At 42.6% G+C, this 21,230-nt stretch overlaps 1 protein-coding gene across 1 annotated transcript in view; it reads left to right on the plus strand.

Moving 5' to 3' along the window:
* The window catches only part of LOC120049835 (lysine-specific demethylase 5A-like), a 60,812-nt gene extending 47,007 nt beyond the window's left edge, over positions 1-13,805 (plus strand). Inside the window, exons 21-29 of the mRNA XM_038996289.1 lie at positions 916-1,072; positions 3,877-4,056; positions 4,366-4,929; positions 7,259-7,417; positions 7,745-7,873; positions 8,378-8,522; positions 8,783-9,003; positions 10,394-10,849; positions 11,989-13,805. Coding sequence (XP_038852217.1) covers positions 916-1,072; positions 3,877-4,056; positions 4,366-4,929; positions 7,259-7,417; positions 7,745-7,873; positions 8,378-8,522; positions 8,783-9,003; positions 10,394-10,849; positions 11,989-12,351 — 2,374 coding nt within the window. The 3' untranslated portion in view covers positions 12,352-13,805. The remainder of the gene's footprint in view (positions 1-915; positions 1,073-3,876; positions 4,057-4,365; positions 4,930-7,258; positions 7,418-7,744; positions 7,874-8,377; positions 8,523-8,782; positions 9,004-10,393; positions 10,850-11,988) is intronic.
* Positions 13,806-21,230: the final 7,425 nt, after the last annotated feature.

The following is a 21,230-nucleotide window of genomic DNA, read 5'->3' on the forward strand; positions in this document are numbered from 1 at the left end:
GTTCTCGACGGGGCTTTTTTTTTTTTTGCTATGCGTGATGGTGAACCCTGCCACATACATCTCGTGTTTGAGGCATTGAATTGCGACTCCACTTTGTCTCTACTGACTCTTTGCTTGTTTTATTGCCTTACGCAGGGAATAACTACACTGTTTTGTATTCAGCCATTTTTCCAGTCGCCTTGCCATGATTAAATGCGGTACGTCTCCAGCTGTCTCCAGCTGGCCATGTCTCCGTGAAACAGAGTGTTACAATCCCGGATATCTCTTTGGAAAGTAACTCTTGCCCTAATTTCGTCGACTTTGTTAACTAGGGATGGGACATTAGCGAGTAATATACTCAGAAGCGGTGGGTGGTGTGCGAGCAACCGAAGCCTCACTAGAAGACCGCTCCGGCACCCACTCTTCCGTCTGCGTTGTTTTGGGTCGGCCTCTGGAATCAGTTCAAATGCCCTGGGAGGTGCAGACAAAAGCACTGATTTGGGAAAGTCGTAATCCTGGTCGTAGTGCTGGTAAGTTGACGTCTCTCTGTTATCCAATAGTTCTTCCCGGCTGTATGTAATAAAACATAACAATTTCTGGGCTAACAATGTAAGAAATTAATACATATAAAAACAAAATACTGCGCAGTTTCCTAAGGACTTGAAGTGAAGCTGCCCTCTCTCAACCCAAGCATATACCTATAGCTTTGGTGTCATATGCTTGGGTCGTGTTCAATAGGGTACACCTTCGCAAAAATGTATGGCAAATCGGTCTTCTTACTGGACAAGTTCAGGTAGTACCACTCGTTTCAAAAGGATTTATCCCTTCTGAACGTGACCCAATTCCTGTTTAGCATATTGCATCAAAGGATGCCTGTAACTGTGAGATGATGAATTTCTCTAAATACATTATTTCTTGTCTCTTTCCCTTCCCCAGGCCTCGTCACAGCATGCTAACCCTGGAGAGCATCATGATAGAGGCCAGGAACATACCGGCCTACCTGCCCAACGTCCTGGCCCTCCGAGAGGCTCTGCACAAGGCCAAGGAGTGGAGTGCCAAGGTGGATGCCGTTCAGGTAGTGTCGCGTCGCACGGTAATTACTAAGTATAGATTCAATTTGTGATGTATATAGATGTAGCCACAGGATAGATGGGCATCTCTCAATATTTGTCTTTGATGCCCTCGGCTTTGTTTATGCGCAACGGAATGGCCTGATCATTTGTTAGAAGCTTAAATTAGCTATGTTTCCATCAATTTGTCGAAAGATTTTCAAGCGGGGGCATCCCCAGTGGCATTGCAGTCTAACTACAGCCCCGGGTTCGATCCTAGGCTGCGTCACAGCTGGCCGTGACCGGGAGAACCATGAGGCGGCACACAATTGGCCCAGTGTCGTCGGGTTTAGGGGAGGGTTTGGCAGGCCGGGATTTCCTTGTCCCATCACGCTCTAATGACTGGCTTTGGTCGCCAGCTGTACGAAGTCCGTACGGGAGTTGCAGCGATGAGAAAAGACTGTAACTACCAATTGGATATCACGGAATTGGGGGATGATGACTAATATTCTAATATTGTAACACCAAAAAATATGCACATTTTACCAGCAAAGGTCTGTTTCCAGCAAACTGGCTTCTTGGGAGTCAAAAGCTGTGCTTAATGACGTAGTGCAAATAAAAAACTTTTCATTTACAGTTGAAGTCGGAAGTTTACATACACCTTAGCCAAAAACATTTAAACTCCGTTTTTCACAATTCCTAACATTTAATCCTAGTAAAAATTCCCTGTCTTAGGTCAGTTAGGATCACCACTTTATTTTAAGAATGTGAAATGTCTGAATAATAGTGTAGAGTGATTTTTATTTCAGCTTTTATTTCTTTCATCATATTCCCAGTGGGTCAGAAGTTTACATACACTCAATTAATATTTGGTAGCATTTCCTTTAAATTGTATCAAACGTTGGGTGAATTTTGTCCCATTCCTCCTGACAGAGCTGGTGTAAGTGAGTCAGGCTTGTAGGCCTCTTTGCTCCCACACGCTTTTTCAGTTCTGCCCACAAATGTTCAATAGGATTGAGGTCAGGGCTTTGTGATGGCCACTCCAATACCTTGACTTTGTTGTCCTTAAGCCATTTTGCCACAAATTTGGAAGTATGCTTGTCCATTTGAAGTGCACCAGTCCCTCCTGCAGCAAAGCACCCCAACAACATGATGCTGCCACCCCCGTGCCTCACGGTTGGGATGGTGTTCTTCGGCTTGCAAACGTCCCCCTTTTTCCTCCAAACATAACGATGGTCATTATGGCCAAACAGTTCTATTTTTGTTACATCAGACCAGAGGACATTTCTCCAAAAAGTACAATCTTTGTCCCCATGTGCAGTTGCAAACCGTAGTCTGGCTTTTTTTATGGTGTTTTTGGAGCAGTGGCTTCTTCCTTGCTGAGCGGCCTTTCAGGTTATGTCGATATAGGACTCATTTTACTGTGGATAATAATACGTTTGTACCTGTTTCCTCCAGCATCTTCACAAGGTCCTTTGCTATTGTTCTGGGATTGATTTGCACTTTTCGCACCAAGGTACATTCATCTCTAGGAGACAGAACGTGTCTCCTTCCTGAGCGGTATGACGGCTGCGTGGTCCCATGGGGTTTACACTTCCGTACTATTGTTTGTAAAGATGAACGTAGTACCTTCAGGTGTTTGGAATTTGCTCCCAAGGATGAACCAGACTTGTGGAGGTCTACAATGTTTTTTCTTAGGTCTTGGCTGATTTCTTTTGATTTTCCCATGATGTCAAGCAAAGAGGCACTGAGTTTGAAGGCAGGCCTTGAAATACATCCACAGGCACACCTCCAGTTGACTCAAATTATGTCAATTAGCCTATCAAAATCCATGACATAATTTTCGGGAATTTTTTAAGCTGTTTAAAGGCACAGTCATCTTAGTGTATGTTAACTTCTGACCCACTGGAATTGTGATACAGTGAAATAATCTGTCTGTAAACAATTGTTGGAAAAATAGATAGATGTCCTAACCGACTTGCCAAAACTATAGTTTGTTAACAAGAAATTAGTGGAGTGGTTGAAAAACGAGTTTTAATGAATCCAACCTAACCGTATGTAAACTTCCGACTTCAACTGTACCTAATAAAAAACAGACGTGCGATGTGTTTCCATCCCAATTTTTAACTCTGTCCATGGTTTTGCCACAAAGTCTGAGAGAAACAGCAAATGTGTTTATCTGTTTTTTGGCACGTGCTGTCTTGTCAACAGCTCGCAGATACAGAGCAGAGGGTAGGCTTTATGATGAGTTTATGGATAAGAGCGAGATCATTTTTATTTATTGACAGCCAAGTACAGATCATGCCACCAGCATAAAATTAAGACTCTCAATATTTATTGGAAAGAAGCATCAAGCTCATCACTGTGCACTTTCACCACCCTCTGAAGTTCGTAATTTATTTAATCTGTAGAATAATAAACTGTGCAGTCTGCATGCTTTTCCAAGTCATAGTGGGTGGACCACACAACCGTATTATTTACTGTGACAGCGTTTCGGCTGCATTTGTCCCATTTATCTATTTTACCAACAAAACAATTATCCCGTCTAGTGTATTTTTGTTCTGTCGACATTTGGAAAGTTTACAGCCAATTATACTGTTTCCATCAGGCCTGTCGTGAGTTTTTTTTATTTTTTATCCGACCGGAAATTGACTTGCATATAAATAGTTGGTTGGGAACATGGTTATTTTTACTAGATAAGTTTGTCATTTATCTTGTTGTCAGAATATGAATGATACATGTGAATGGAAAGGGTCATACTGTGCGACGCATTACTTAATTTAAAAAGAATTATAATAATGATATTAATTTCCCTGTATGTTTCCCCCGTATGTCTCACTCCCTTCAGTGTGGCAGTAACTATGCATACCTGGAGCAGCTGGAGAGCCTGCTGGCGAGGGGTCGCTCCATCCCCGTCCGGCTGGACCCCCTGCCCCAGGTCGAATCCCAGGTGGCCTCAGCCCGCGCCTGGAGGGAGAGGACCGCACGCACCTTCCTCAAGAAGAACTCCACCTACACCCTGTTACAGGTAAGACATAATACCCTGGGTTGGGCTGTACCTAGGCATTGGGAAATCATGGATGAGTATGTCGCTGTGATGGTGGTTTGAAAGATTTTTCTAACCAAGCAGCCCTTTTCAGACTATGCTGACCCCAGAGTGCAATATGATATATTTGCGTAAGCTATGTAGAATGGTGCAGAAGTTGGTGGACCACCATACGCAGATTGTTGTGAATTCCATCTGTATACTGTAGGTAGAATAGGACCAATATTATCATAGGACTAGTAGTTATATAGCATGTGTGCTAATCTCTATTCTCTGTGTGTTGTCTCTTAGGTCCTTAGTCCGCGTGTGGATATTGGTATCTACGGCAACAGCAAGAGCAAACGCAAACGAGTCAAGGAGCTCCTTGAGAAGGAGAGAGGTCTAGACCTGGAGGGTCTCAGCGACCTTGACGAGAGTTATGAAGATGCCTGTGACCCGGCCATCGTCGTAGCGGCATTCAAATCCAAGGAGCAGAAAGAAGTTGAGGCCATCCACTCCCTCCGAGCTGCCAACCTGGCTAAGATGGCCATGTCTGACCGCATTGAGGAGGTCAAGTTCTGTCTGTGTCGTAAGACTGCCAGCGGGTTTATGCTGCAGTGTGAACTGTGCAAGGACTGGTTCCATGGAGCCTGCGTGCCGTTACCGAAAGCGGGCTCGCAGAAGAAGCTCATGGGCTCGGCCGGGTGCCAAAGCAACAGCAAGGAGGCCAAATTCCTGTGCCCGTTATGCCAGAGGTCACGTCGCCCGCGTCTGGAGACCATCCTGTCTCTCCTGGTGTCCCTCCAGAAGCTGCCGGTGCGTCTGCCTGAGGGGGAGGCCCTACAGTGCCTGACGGAGAGGGCCATGGGCTGGCAGGTAGGCAGTTGTGGGAAAAGTACTCAGTTGTTATACTTGAGTAAAATTAAAGATGCCTTAATGGAAAATGACTCAAGTAAAAGTGAGTCACCCAGTAAAATACTACTTGAGTAAAAGTCAAAGTATTTGATTTGACATATACTTAAGTATCAAAAGTATATTTTAATTGCTAAAATATACACTACTGGTCAAAAGTTTTAGAACACCTGCTCATTCAAGGATTTTTCTTTATTTTTACTATTTTCTGCATTGTAGAATAATAGTGAAGACATCAAAACTGAAATAACACATATGGAATCATGTAGTAACCAAAGAAGTGTTAAACAAATCAAAATATATTTGAGATTCTTCAAAGTAGCCTCCCTTTGCCTTGATGACAGCTTTGCACACTCTTGGCATTCTCTCAACCAGCTTCATGAGGTAGTCACCTGGAATGCATTTCAATTAACAGGTGTGCCTTCTTAAAAGTTAATTTGTGGAATTTCTTTCCTTAATGCGTTTGAGCCAGTCAGTTGTGTTGTGACAAGGTAGGGGGGTATATAGAAAATGGCTCTATTTGGTTAAAGACAAAATCCGTATGGCAAGAACAGCTCAAATAAGCAAAGAGAAATGACAGTCCATTACTTGAAGACAAGAATGTCAGTCCATGTGGAAAATTTCAAGAACTTTGAAAGTTTCTTCAAGTGCAGTTGCAAAAACCATCAAGCACTATGATGAAACTGGCTCTCATGAGGACCGCCACAGGAATGAAAGACCTTTGCTGCAGAGGACAAGTTCATTAGAGTTACCAGCCTCAGAAATTGCAGCCCAAATAAATGCTTCAGAATTCAAGTAACAGACACATCTACTGTTCAGAGGAGACTGTGAATCAGGCCTTCGTGGTTGAATTGCTGCAATAAAAGCACTACTAAAGGACACCAATAAGAAGAGACTTGCTTGCGGCAAGAAACACAAGCAATGGACATTCGACCAGTGGAAATATGTCCTTTGGTCTGGAGTCCAAATTGGAGATTTTTGAATCCAACCGCCGTGTCTTTGTGAGACGCGATGTGGGTGAAAGGATGATCTCTGAATGTGTATTTCCCACGTGAAGCATTTAGGAGGTGTTATGGTGTGGGGGTGCTTTGCTGGTAACACTGTCAGTGATTTATTTAGAATTCAAGGCACACTTAACCAGCATGGCTACCACAGCGTTCTGCAGCGATACGCCATCCCATCTGGTTTGCGCTTAGTGGGACTGTCATTTATTTTTCAATGACCCAACACACTTCCAGGCTGTTTAAAGGCTATTTGACCAAGAAGGAGCGTGATGGAGTGCTACATCAGATGACCTGTCCTCCACAATCACCTGACATCAACCCAATTGAGATGGTTTGGGATGAGTTGGACCGCAGAGTGAAGGAAAAGCAACCAACAAGTGCTCAGCATATGTGGGAACTCCTTCAAGACTGTTGGAAAATAATTCCAGTTGAAGCTGGTTGAGAGAATGCCAAGAGTGTGCAAAGCTGTCATCAAGGCAAAGTGTGGCTATTTGAAGAATCTCAAATATAAAATATATTTTGATTTGTTTAATACTTTTTTTTATGTACTACATGATTTCATAGTTTTGATGTCTTCACTATTATTGTACAATGTAGAAAATATCAAAAATAAATAAAATAAAAACTTGAATGAGTAGGTGTTCTAAAACTTTTGACCGGTAGTGTACTTAAGTATCAAAAGTATAAATTATTTCACTTTCCTTATATTAAGCAAACCAGACGGCACCATTTTCTTTTCTTTTTTTTTTGGTGTTATTTACCGATAGCCAGGGGCAAACTCCAACTCATTTACAAACAAAGCATTTGTTTTTAGTGAGACTGCCAGATCAGAGGCAGTAGGGATGACAAGGGATGTTCTCTTGATAAGTGTGTGAATTGGACAATTTTCCTGTCCTACTAATCATTCAACATGAAACAAGTACTTTTGGGTGTCAGGAAAATATATGGAGTAAAAAGTGCATTATTTGCTTTAGTAATGTAGTGAAGTAAAAGTTTTCCAAAATATAATTTGTAAAGTACAGATACCCCAAACAACTAAAGTGTACTTTAAAGTATTTTTACGTAAGTACTCTGCACCACTGCAGGAAGAGATGTGTTCAACACAAGTTTTCAGAATCAATTATTTGATGGTTGCTAGGTTCGATAAATCAAATTTTGCAAAACATAGTAAGAAGTGTATGTGCAAGGGTGAAAAGCCACATATTCTGAGTCAAACAAAAATCTTGTTTATTTAAACTCCTCTCTATTCATTAATGGAATCGATTAATCTAACTCCTCTCTACTTGCAGGACCGCGCCAGGCAGGCCCTGGCTACAAACGAGCTGTCCTCGGCCCTGGCCAAGCTGTCGGTGCTCAGTCAGAGGATGGTAGAACAGGCTGCCCGGGAGAAGACCGAGAAAATCATCAACGCCGAGCTGCAGAAGGCTGCCGCAAACCCTGACCTGCAGGTAAGAGATTACTGCTGCCATATGCTACTAAGAGCCATGTATAAAGAGAGTTTGTAGGCGCTAACATGGCGTCCAGTGTAAAAGTTGGCTGTTATCGCTCTATATGGCTCTCGTGGCCAGTCATTCCTCTAAACAAGATGCTCAGGGATAAGGTAAGTCATGAGATGAACAGACTGAAGTGGTTTTTTCCAGGTTCCAGGTTTTTCCAGGTCCTCTCCTTATTTGTTCAGTGCATTAGAGAGCGAAAAACAGAGATTGGTTCCAAGGTAGTATTATTACTACTGATGAGAAGTAACAGAATGACTGTGACGTCTGTTCTCTCCATAGGGTCACATCCAGACGTTCCAGCAGGCAGGGTTCAGCAGGGCAGCGTCGCCACGCCAGTCTGTCGACTACGATGACGAGGAGACGGACTCTGACGAGGACATCAGGGAAACATATGGCTACGACATGAAGGTACTGTGGTGTGGCCTGTTAACTCGAAATGACACAACGACAAGGTTCCAGTTTAACAACGTTTACTTAACCATATTAGCACACTACATGGTCACCATTGCACTCAGGCCAGGTTCATCACCACCGAGACTCCTGCGCAGGCGCACTAATAACAGAGCGATAGCCTGTAATAACAGAAATATAGGGATACTTCAAACATGGCCAATGGAGAGTTTTCTCAAGCATCCAAGTTTTTTTTTAATATCAAAAATACCTGTTGAATCAATTAAAATAAAACCAAATACTACTGTATAGCTGCTAGTATTCTATAGGCAATGTTTCAGTGGGAGTGGTAACAAAGCCAGTAAAACATTGCTATTCAATTTATCTCATGCAAAGACACAGCACTTAGCAAATCCTGCTTTTCTAGCATTGTGTCCTCACCTGCCCCACTTTCTCGCTGTCACTCGCGCTCTGTGTGTGTGTGTGTGTGTGTGTGTGTGTGTGTGTGTGTGTGTGTGTCAGGACCCAGGTGAAGTGAAGCCGTACCTGTTTTGTGATGAGGAGATCCCTGTCAAGTCAGAGGAAGTAGTCAGTCACATGTGGCCCACCACACCCTCTTTCTGCGCTGAACACGCCTACTCCTCTGCGTCCAAGTCCTGCCCTCCGAGTAAGACATGGCATTATAATCTATGGCTACACAAACTCTCTCTCCCATGTTATACTTAAAAATAGTAACTTATAAATGTGTAATTTTATGTTCTGGAGTATTGTTTCCTTTCCTTATGTGTATTGTCTTTGGAACCTTATTTAGAAATGAGAATCTCAAATTACTTATCCTTACATTAAACTATACATGTAGATATTGAGAGGGTAAATGTGTGTTTTCATTGGTTGATTGATGAATCCTTCTCCCCCTCTAACCTCCAGACCAGAGCACCCCCAGGAAGCAGCCCAGGAAGACGCCCCTGGTGCCTCGATCCCTGGAGCCCCCTGTGCTGGAGCTGTCCCCTCCCGCCAAGGCCCAGTTGGAGGAGCTGATGATGGTGGGGGACCTGCTGGAGGTGTCTCTGGACGAGACCCAGCACATCTGGAGGATCCTGGAAGCCACACACCCTCCCTCTGAGGAGAGGTTCCTACAGGTCATGGAGGTAGGAGGCATTGGTTTATACACTTATTTTTATACTGAACAAAAATATAAATGCAACATGTAAAGTGTGGCGTATCAAGTAGCTGATTTAAAAAGCATGATCATTACACAGGTGCACCTAGTGCTGGGGACAATAAAAGGCCAGTATAATGTGCAGTTTTGTCACAACACAATGCCACAGATGTCTCAAGTTGGAGGGAGCGCGCAATTGGCATGATGTCTGCAGGACTGTCCACCAGATCTGTGCCAGAGAATTTAATGTTAATTTCTTTACCACAACCGCACAACCAAAGAATTTCTGCACAAACTGTCAGAAACCGTCTCAGGGAAGCTCATCTGCATGCTTGTCGTCCTCACAAGGGTCTTGAGTTGACTGCAGTTTGGCGTCATAACCAACTTCAGTGGGCAAATGCTCACCTTCGAATTCCACTGGCATGCTGGAGAAGTGTGCTTTTCGCTGATGGGGCAGATGACAATATGGTGTTGTGTGGGTGAGCGGTTAGCTGATGTGAACAGAGTGCCCCATAGTGGCGATGGGGTTATGGTATGGGCAGGCATAACCTACGGACAATGAACACAATTGCATTTTATCAATGGCAATTTGAATGCACAGAGACACTGACGAGATCCTGAGGCCCATTGTCGTACAATTCATCCACCATCATCACCTCATGTTTCAGCATGATAATGCACAGCCCCATGTTTTAAGGATCTGTCCACATCCTAGAAGCTGAAAACGTCCCAGATCTTCCATGGCCTGCATACTCACCTGACATGTCTCCCATTGAGCATGTATGTTTGGAATGCTCTGGATTGACGTATACGATTGCGTGTTCCAGTTCCCGACAATATCCAGTGACTTTGCACAGCCATTGAAGATGAGTGGGACAACATTCCACAGGCCACCATCAACAGCCTGATCAACACTATGTGAAGGAGATGTCACACTGCAAGCATGAGGCAAATGGTGGTCACACCAGATACTGACTGGTTTTCTGAATCACAACCCTATGCATATCTGTATTCCCAGTCATGTGAAATCTGTAGATTAAGGCCTAATTCATTTATTTCAATTGACTGATTTCCTTATGAATTAACTCAGTAAAATCTTTGAAATTTTTGCATGTAGCATTTTATATTTTTGTTCATTGCATGTTATTTTATTTAACCAGGTTGACCCATTGAGGTCAAGGTAGACGTGGCCAAGAGGGCAGCTCCAGTAAAGAATACAGTCACTGGCTGAAAACACATGTATGAACTGAACATGGGTGATACTAAGGCTGGTTTCCTGCATCCTGATTAAGTCTACTTAATGGACTTAAAAGCACTTTCAGTAGGGATTATTAATTGAGCAATTGTGTCCATCCCTCTTTACTGTCTTCCCTTCCCAGCATGAGGATTCTCAGTTTGAGAAGCCGATGAAGATCAAGATGAAGGACTCTGAGAAGAAGAGGAAGAGGAAGCTGGAGAGGGCGGAGCACCAGCTTCTCATGGCAGCTGTCTCGGGGGTCGGAGACATGATGCGGTCCCCCAAGTCCTCAAAGGATCCGAAACGGAGCCTCTTAGACCCGCTGGGGAAACCCAAGAAGAAAAAGCTGAAGCTGAACCCGGATAAGAACCGTGAACTGAAACAGCTGGCCAAGCGCCTGGCTAAAGAGGATAAGGAGAGGAAGAGGAAGGATAAAGCTGTGGTCAAGTCTGAGGCTGTCAGGGATGGGCTGGAGAAGAGGAAAGAGAAGAAGATCCTGGATATACCGTCGAAATACGACTGGTCCGGAGCTGAGGACTCCAATGATGAGAACGCTGTCTGTGCATCCAAGAACTGTATGAGACCCTGCAAGGACAAGGTGAGAGCGACACAAGAAGCATGTACACAGTTTGTGTGTGTGTCTGTGTGTGTGTGTGTGTATTTAGTCCAAAATCAACCCTCTCTCCAGTATACACTACTTGATGCACATTTCAAAATTACTGAAGGGGTGTAAGGAATATGGTCAGAACACCTAGGTGGGGCTATTATTGTGTCTATGGGTACAACCTCAGCGAAGGGATTGACTTCTGCCCTGGTATTCCAGACTGACTGATTGAGACCATTAATTTGCCAGCAGAGGGCAGTGCATCTTCTGTAGTTGTCATCAGACCTTGAATAAAAAGGAGAATTTTTGGATCAGGGGAGAGGGGCTCATTTGAGAGAGGATGTAGCGACTCAGAATCATTCTGACAGATGATTTCCATAGATGATTGATAGGTGTGAGGGTTTATTGGTTAACGGTGCAACAGAGGTCAGTGAGAGCCTGAGATGGGTTCAGTGTGTGGCCTGAGAGGGTGGGCCATATCAAAAACACAAGTCAGGTTTTGACCCAAGTAAAAGTAGAGATGCGTAGGCAAAATGTCAATTTCTGGAGGTTTGAATACTTTCCTTTTAGGAGGTTTAATGATATTAGCTCTTCAAAACAAAAACTGAATGTCTCACTTTGTGTATTTTTTTGCTGAGTATGATGCAGAGCCAAGTATGCCGAGTTAATATTGAACACTGTGAAGCAAACATCTTTGGAAGTGAGCATCATGGAACAATTGAATATCAACAGCTGATAACAGCACTGGAACACCTTAGTTACACAACGTATTAACAGGACAAAGCTATGTGCTGTTGGATGTGACTGTAAATTAAGTCAATGAGTAGCCTAACCACCCTCCCAGTCCTTCCCAGCCATGTGCTCTCAGAACACAACAGAGGCATGGGGATATCCTCCAGCTTAACAGAACTTGAAGGGGGACTGGATTGGATTAGGCTTAAATGTAACATAAATATCATGCTTATTATACATCAAGTACGTAATGGTATATTCCTTTTAAAAACACAAACTATCTACAAGTATGACTCTTGTGAATCTGAAGGGCAATGACCTTTTCTGAGCATTAGCTGATGATATTATATCCTTATTTAAGCAGAAGGTGTGATCGCCTATATGTCTCTTCCCTCTGTCAGGTGGACTGGGTTCAGTGCGACGGCGGCTGTGACGAGTGGTTCCACCAGGTGTGTGTGGGTGTGACCTGCGAGATGGCCGAGAACGAGGACTACATCTGCATCGACTGCACCCGCAAGTCGTCTATCTTGAGTGGGGGCGTAGTTGGAAGTTTGGGCAGAAGCATGGGCATAGGAGGAGGAGGGGTGACAGCAGTGGTGAAGTTGGAGCGTGTTTATGAGGAGCCGGTGGTGCTGGAAGCGCCAGTCTACAGCGGGCTGAGCCAGATCATTATGCCCCCCTCCCAGACCCAAATGATGCCCCCCTCTACCTCCCTCCCCCAGCAGCAGCAACAGCAGCAGCCGGACACTCGGGAGAGCAGCTAGCGCAGACCCAGGACAGAGACGTACATGCACAGTCGGCCACCACACACAAACCCATTCATCCGGTAAGCTCGCATCAGACCATTTGAGTCTGGAAGACCCTGACTTGTTCTGACTGACATATTTCCCTCTTGACTTAATGGTAGAGGAGCTTCAAATTAAGGGGTATCTTCAAGACTGGATGATGATACTCCCATGAGAATAATACTACAAAGAAATTAGACCATCAGCTCCTTTGAGGAGGAGAGAGATGTATTTTCTGAATCACAGACAAACTCCAGATGACCTTTTTCCCCGCTCTCCCTCTCTCCTCTTCTCTCTCCTCATGGGAACCAATTGTTGATGAGGATTTGTTTCTCTCTAATTCAGAACTGTTAAAGAAGGCCTTATAATCCAGAGAACACTGTGTGCACAGAGCGTTTTTTTCTGCACGACTTGGAATGACAATGTGCCGTTTTGTCTGTTTCTTGAGTTTTGGGTCTGTAATGTCCTCTACCCCCGTCTGAATTTTTTTTGGTGCCAATCTGCCTCAGTCCTACTACAGTCAAACTTCAGTACAGTCATTATGAAGCTGTGGAGGTGTAATTAGGTGTCCCAAATGGCACCCTATTTTATGTAGTGCACCACATGGGATCTGGTCAAATGTAGTGCACTATAAAGGGAATAGGGTGCCATTTGGGATGCGATGTTACACCTCCACATATTCATGATAACTACTGAGTCGGCAGGTAGCCTAACTTTTTAAGTGTTGGGCCAGTAACCAAAAAGTCTCTGGTTCGAAACCCCCGGGCTGACTAGGTGAAAAATGTATTGATGTGCCCTTGATTAAGGTACTTAACCCTAATTGCTCCTGTATGTCGATCTGGATAAGAGCATCTGATAAATGACAAAAATATAAATGTGAAAATTTGGGACGCACATTCAGTATCCTCTCCTCTCTGTCTTTCTTCAAACAATAAATAACAGCTCCATGTAGGACTAGGAACAATGGTTGTATGTAGTGATACGTATTTATAATGTGTAAATAGGTTTTAAGCAATAAATTGATTGAATGTGGCTGTTTTTGTTTTCTCACCTTTAATAAACAATTCCTAGTCAAATGAGTAAGGAGCAGCATTTTTTGTTTTATTTTCAATACCATTTTATACTATTTCCTGTTTGAGATGATTTGATATGTAATTTAATGTCAATACCAATGTCTGGCATCAGATGTCTAAACTCCCAACTACCTTTTAGATAGATTTGAGTTTGGGGTGAGTTCCCATGTTTTCGTCTCACGCCCAATCCCAGATCAATGTGTAGCTCATACTGTACCCCCTATGTATGTCTTAGTCTGTAGGAGTTGTCAGAGGAGAATGAAAGGTTCATTAAGAGTTTAAAAATCTAATATTGGCAATCAGTTGACTGTTTTACACTATCAAATCCATTTTCTTGAAACAATGCAACAACTTGTTACATTTTCTGTGTCTGCCCTCTCATTCATTGTTTTGGCTTGGTGATGTGTCTAATCATGCAAATATCTAATCGCAGGATTTAAATTCACATTAGTATTCTATTTGTACTTGTAAAGGTGCATTAATTGCATGTAATGTGATTCTGAACACCTATGCTTCAGCTACTGTATGTAGGGGAAACCACCAACCAATGGGAGCAATGCCAAGTAAAATCTAGTCCTGACCTTCGCTGCTTCCTCAGGTCCATTTGACCCACTCACCTCTTACAGAGACAAAAGCTAACCAGAGAGACAAACTGCAAACGGCAAGCACGAGACAGGACATAGGTGATCGCAGTTGGACACTGGATCATTAACCAAAACAAATTGTATAATTCATAATTCACCCCGTTCCGCTAGCGGAACCCCTCGCCAACAGCCAATAAAATTGCAGGGCGCCAAATACAAAACAACAGAAAACTCATAAATCAAATTTCTCAAACGTACAAGTATTAGGCGCCATTTTAAAGATAACATTCTCGTTAATCCAGCCACAGTGTGATTTCAAATATGCTTTACATCGAAAGCTCCACAAACGATTGTTAGGTCACCACCAAGTCACAGATAAACCCAGCCATTTTTCCCGCCAAAGAGAGCAGTCACAAAAAGCACAAATAGAGATAATTAATCACTAACCTTTGATGATCTTCATCAGATGACACTCATAGGACTTCATGTTACACAATACATGTATGTTTTGTTCGGTAAAAATCTTATTTTACATTGGTGTGTTAGATTCAGTAGTTCCAAAACATGCAGTGATATTGCAGAGAGCCACATGAATTCACAGAAATACTCATAATAAATGTTGATGAAAATACAGCTATTATACATGAAACTTTAGCTACACTTCACTTCACTTCTTAATGCGACCGTTGTGTCAGATTTCAAAAAAACTTTACGGAAAAAGCATAATCTGAGAACGGCGCTCAGATCCCAAACCAGCCAGAGAAATATACGCCATGTTGGGTAGTCAACATTATTCATATATAAATATTCACTTACCTTTGATGATCTTCATCAGCATGCACTCCCAGGAATGTTCTAAAGACGGTTGACATCTAGTGGAAGCCTTAGGAAGTGAGAAATAACCCATATTCCACTGTGTATTCGATAGGGGTGAGTTCAAAAACTACAAACCTCAGATAGCCCACTTCCTGTTTGGATTTTTTCTCAGGTTTTTGCCTGCCATATGAGTTCTGTGATACACACAGACATCATTCAAACAGTTTTAGAAACTTTAGAAGAGTGTTTTCTATCCAATACTAATAATAATATGCATATATTAGCATCTGGGACTGAGTAGGAGGCAGTTCACTCTGGGCATGCTATTCATCCAAAAGTAAAAATGCTGCCCCCTATCCCAAACAAGTTAACTAATATTTGAATTCTAAGGTTAGAACATGGTACATCATGTCTTTAAGGCGTTTTGATTTTGTATCAAATAAGTTATAAGATGACTTCACCTCTGGGCATATTTTAATGACGTGAGATCTAAGGTTTAGTGTGGAATCGTCCTGGGCTGTTTCCCCAGATTGAGATTTTCAACGTAAACCATTTGTTAAGAACTAATCAATTCTGTAAGCATGCTGTCTCAGGGCTGTTGCCTTTCCCACCCAATGTCAGTACAGTATGTACATGACATAATGGGACATGATTAATGCAAAATGTTAATCAATTTAAGGTAGGCCTGAAATTGATTGTGTAAAGTTCTGCCTGTTTTTGAGTACATTAAGTTCTTCAGATGGCAGTTTGGGAGAGCCACAACCTTTTTTTTGAGGAGTCATTAGGCAAAAGATAATATGGTGCAGTATCAATGTACTTGGCATGTACTTACAAATCTAGAACCTGTTTTGCTAACTTTCCACTCCTTGGCAAACGTGGCATGACATGGAGTGGAATAATAACTCAAACGAACGGGTACCCAGGCTACTTACAAGTTACTTTACATTTAAAATAAATACATGTGTATATGCATAAAGTATTTGGATCACTACATGTAGCTACTTGTCTTGAAAATAGCCAAACTGTTTTTATTGCTTGAAATAGTTAAAGCAGCCCTCTCAAATGGCAAGAACAGCAGCATGTTGAAGTTCCTGGGCCCTGTCCCTCAGCTCCAGTCAGAGGAGAAGAGGCAGGAGAGGGGCCAATGCAGCAACAAACTAGAGTTCATCCCGTCTGTGATGGGATCCATCATCGGCCTGGGTAACATGTGGCACTTTCCTTACCTCTGCTACAAGAACGGAGGAGGTGAGTTCTAAGGATGGGACCAGAGTAGGTCACAGATGTTTTAATTGACTCTGCTTCTAAAATAAGAGTTCATTTAGCAGTGAGAAGTTCCGGCTAGTTCAGTGACAGAACATGCATAAAAAAAGGTTACCATGAGGCAGAAGTATCACAATAAATTTAAGTGAAAAACTTAAAGTAGACAGCCAATCTACATGCAAAAACAGGCAAATCTTTAAAATACACTAAAACCATTATTGAATGTGTACATACAGTGGGGAGAACAAGTATTTGATACACTGCCGATTTTGCAGGTTTTCCTACTTACAAAGCATGTAGAGGTCTGTAATTTTTATCATAGTTACACTTCAACTGTGAGAGACGGAATCTAAAACAAAAATCCAGAAAATCACATTGTATGATTTTTAAGTAATTCATTTGCATTTTAATGCATGACATAAGTATTTGATACATCAGAAAAGCAGAACTTAATATTTGGTACAGAAACCTTTGTTTGCAATTACAGAGATCATACGTTTCCTGTAGTTCTTGACCAGGTTTGCACACACTGCAGCAGGGATTTTGGCCCACTCCTCCATACAGACCTTCTCCAGATCCTTTAGGTTTCGGGGCTGTCGCTGGGCAATACGGACTTTCAGCTCCCTCCAAAGATTTTCTATTGGGTTTAGGTCTGGAGACTGGCTAGGCCACTCCAGGACCTTGAGATGCTTCTTACGGAGCCACTCCTTAGTTGCCCTGGCTGTGTTTTTCGGGTCGTTGTCATGCTGGAAGACCCAGCCACGACCCATCTTCAATGCTCTTACTGAGGGAAGGAGGTTGTTGGCCAAGATCTCATGAAACATGGCCCCATCCATCCTCCCCTCTACGGTGCAGTCGTCCTGTCCCCTTTGCAGAAAATCATCCCCAAAGAATGATGTTTCCACCTCCATGCTTCACGGTTGGGATGGAGTTCTTGGGGTTGTACTCATCCTTCTTCTTCCTCCAAACACGGCGAGTGGAGTTTAGACCAAAAAGCTCTTTTTGTCTCATCAGACCACATGACCTTCTCCCATTCCTCCTCTGGATCATCCAGATGGTCATTGGCAAACTTCAGACGGGCCTGGACATGCGCTGGCTTGAGCAGGGGGACCTTGCGTGCGCTGCAGGATTTTAATCCATGACGGCGTAGTGTGTTACTAATGGTTTTCTTTGAGACTGTGGTCCCAGCTCTCTTCAGGTCATTGACCAGGTCCTGCCGTGTAGTTCTGGGCTGATCCCTCACCTTCCTCATGATCATTGATGCCCCACGAGGTGAGATCTTGCATGGAGCCCCAGACCGAGGGTGATTGAACTTCTTCCATTTTCTAATAATTGCGCCAAAAGTTGTTGCCTTCTCACCAAGCTGCTTGCCTATTGTCCTGTAGCCCATCCCAGCCTTGTGCAGGTCTACAATTTTATCCCTGATGTCCTTACACAGCTCTCTGGTCTTGGCCATTGTGGAGAGGATGGAGTCTGTTTGATTGAGTGTGTGGACAGGTGTCTTTTATACAGGTAACGAGTTCAAACAGGTGCAGTTAATACAGGTAATGAGTGGAGAACAGGTGGGCTTCTTAAAGAAAAACTAACAGGTCTGTGAGAGCCGGAATTCTTACTGGTTGGTAGGTGATCAAATACTTATGTCATGCAATAAAATGCAAATTAATTACTTAAAAATCATACAATGTGATTTTCTGGATTTGTTTTTTAGATTCCGTCTCTCACAGTTGAAGTGTACCTATGATAAAAATTACAGACCTCTACATGCTTTGTAAGTAGGAAAACCTGCAAAATCAGCAGTGTATCAAATACTTGTTCTCCCCACTGTACGTACTGTTACATTTTTTATATTTTAGAAAATGGGAATGCCGTACTCTTTGGAACTTTTAATGTTCTGCTCTGAATTAGTTTGTGTTTAGTAGAAAAAGGCCTGCTGTCAAATACCTATATCGACATAACCTGAAAGGCCGCTCAGCAAGGAAGAAGCCACTGCTCCAAAACCGCCAAAAACAGCCAGACTACGGTTTGCAACTGCACATGGGGACAAAGATCGTACTTTTTGAAGAATTGTCCTCTGGTCTGATGAAACAAAAATAGAACTGTTTGGCCATAATGACCATCGTTATGTTTGGAGGAAAAAGGGGGATGCTTGCAAGCCGAAGAACACCATCCCAACCGTGAAGCACGGGGGTGGCAGCATCATGTTGTGGGGGTGCTTTGCAGCAGGAGAGACTGGTGCACTTCACAAAACAGATGGCATCATGAAGAGGAAAAATATGTGGATATATTGAAGCAACATCAAGACATCAGTCAGGAAGTTAAAGCTTGGTCGCAAATGGGTTTTCCAAATGGACAATGACCTCAAGCATACTTCCAAAGTTGTGGCAAAATGGCTTAAGGACAACAAAGTCAAGGTATTGGAGTGGCCATCACAAAGCCCTGACCTCAGTCCTATAGAAAATTTGTGGGCAGAACTGAAAAAGCGTGTGCGAGCAAGGAGGCCTACAAACCTGACTCACTTACACCAGCTCTGTCAGGAGGAATGGGCCAAAATTCACCCAACTTATTGTGGGAAGCTTGTGGAAGGCTACCTGAAACGTTTGACCCAAGTTAAACAATTTAAAGGCAATGCTACCAAATACTAATTGAGTGTATGTAAACTTCTGACCCACTGGGAATGTGATGAAATAAATAAAAATGGAAATAAATCATTCTCTCTACTATTATTCTGACATTTCACTATGGGCCATCTTCTTTATCATGATCATCCTACTAGGGTTGGACAGTAAAGTAAAGCATCTTAAGTTATTTACAATGTTTATGAACGTACTGTCAAGCAAATGGTCGCGGTTAAGGATAGAATGGACCACTTCTGTACAATGAGAACTGAGGAGATCCAAGAGCACCACAATCTATGTAACCAAACATACCTAGCCTAACATGATATCAGCGATGCTCACTATTTGTTACCAAACATGCCTAGAACTGAGATTTGTTAAAATAACTCTCCCTTTCTCTCCAGTTTGTGTGTGTGAGTGTTGGGGTTCATTTCCTTGTTCCTTGTCAATCATTGGCTCATTGGTGAAATTAGCATTATGACAATATCTTTAATTAAATAATTCAAAAACTTTTATTAATGCAATTGCAGACAGAACTTGACAACAGAAACATAACACATGTTTCTGAGTAAATTCTGCAAAATATAAAAAGTCCCAAGTTATTTTATTAAAGCCGAAGTCCAGCCCTTGTGATGTCACTGCATACGTCATTACCTTCTACTTATCAGACCAAGCCCGTGCATACACAGCTATATAAACTTGCAAGAGATACAATAGTTCCACTGTTTTCTAAGGCCTAGGCAATAAATGTCCACTCCCCAAAGTTGATTTATTGTGGAATGTCTGGCTAGTCTCTTATCTCCTACACTCCCCTGCAGAGTTCTGTCTCAGTCACACATTTCTCAGAGGGGTCTCTTTATAAGAGGCAGAGAGACTAGAAAACAACTGTGGAACAATACGAAAGCTCTATAATGAATATATATATTGTTAATCTGTAGTCTAGGACCCTATAAATGGAAGGAGGGTGGGGTCTTATAACCCCTCCCCTTCTATTAATACAACATAAGCATAATCAATTATTATAATACATCAAACATTTGGTACAGCCCCTATCATGACCCCTAGGTGAACTCCTGACAAGAGCTTAAAAACCTCTCTTGGGTAGGGGGCAGTATTTTGACATCCGGATGAAAAGCATGCCCAAAGTAAACTGCCTGTTACTCAGGCCCAGAAGCTAGGAAATGCATATAATTGGTAGATTTGGTTAGAAAACTCTAAAGTTTCGAAAACTGTTAAAATAATGTCTGTGAGTATAACAGAACTGATATGGCAGGCGAAACCCCGAGGATAAACCCCCCCAACAAAAAAATTCAGCCTCTCTCTATTTTCAATGGCTATCACTTTTATTATGAGGCCAAGTCCTCCCAGATTGCAGTTCCTAGGGATTCCACTAGATGTCAGTCTTTAGGAAGAGTTTCAGGCTGGTTTTTGGAAAAATGACACAGACATTTTTGTTTTTCTAGGTGGCTCCCATTTTGGCTGTAGTGTTTCCAAGCGCGTGGAAGAGTTCTTTGGTATTTTTCTCCGGTAAAGACAATAACGATTCTCCCTCTTAAATTGTATAGTTTATTTACGTATTAGGGTACCTAAGGTTTGATTGTAAACGTTGTTTGACTTGTTTGGTAAAGTTTATTAGTAACGTTTGGGATTCATTTTGTATGCATTTTGATGGAGGGAAACTTTGACTGAAGTGCGCCAGCTAAATTGAGTTTTTATGGATATAAAGAAGGACATTATCAAACAAAATGACCATTTGTGATGTAACTGGGACCTTTTGGAGTGCCAACAGAAGATCATCAAAGGTAAGGCATTTTTTATATCGCTATTTCTGACTTTCGTGTCACACCTGCCTGGTTGAAATATGTTTTTCATGTGTTTGTATGTGGGGCGCTGTCCTCAGATAATCGCAGTGGTTTGCTTTCGCCGTCAAGGCTTTATGAAATCTGACACATCGGCTGGATTAACAAGAAGTTAAGCTTTATTTTTATGTATTACACTTGTGATTTTATGAAAGTTAAATATTTATAATACTGTAGTTTGAATTTTGCTCTCTGCAATTTCACTGGACCCTTCCGTCCCACCTGCCCATAAGAACACCAACGGCCATGGTGAACATGTATCCTGAGGTGTTCTGTCGTAAGAACCGCAGAGAGCTCTTTCTGGCTTTCATGGCCTTCATCTCCTTCCTCATGGGCCTGGTCATGCTGATGGAGGTACATCTGGCATCACATCTGGAATTTGGAATTAACCCTCATGGGTTAGTTAGGGGGGGACACCTGCCTGGGGACTGGGTTGTGAATAAACCCTCAAGGGCTATTTCATTGTGTTCTTTAGCTGTAATATGCAGACAGACAAAGTCTAACTTACCAGGTGGCTGGTCGAGATTGCGTTCAAAGCAAACAAAACAAATATAGATTATGATTTGTTTTATTAGCTAGGACATTTTCATTCTGTGGACAGAAACCACTTCAGAGTTGTTAACAGCCTCGTCACTGTGATTCAGGACAGCA

The sequence above is a fragment of the Salvelinus namaycush genome, chromosome 6 (genome assembly GCF_016432855.1).
Source record: "Salvelinus namaycush isolate Seneca chromosome 6, SaNama_1.0, whole genome shotgun sequence".
In the NCBI taxonomy this organism is placed as follows: domain Eukaryota; kingdom Metazoa; phylum Chordata; class Actinopteri; order Salmoniformes; family Salmonidae; genus Salvelinus; species Salvelinus namaycush.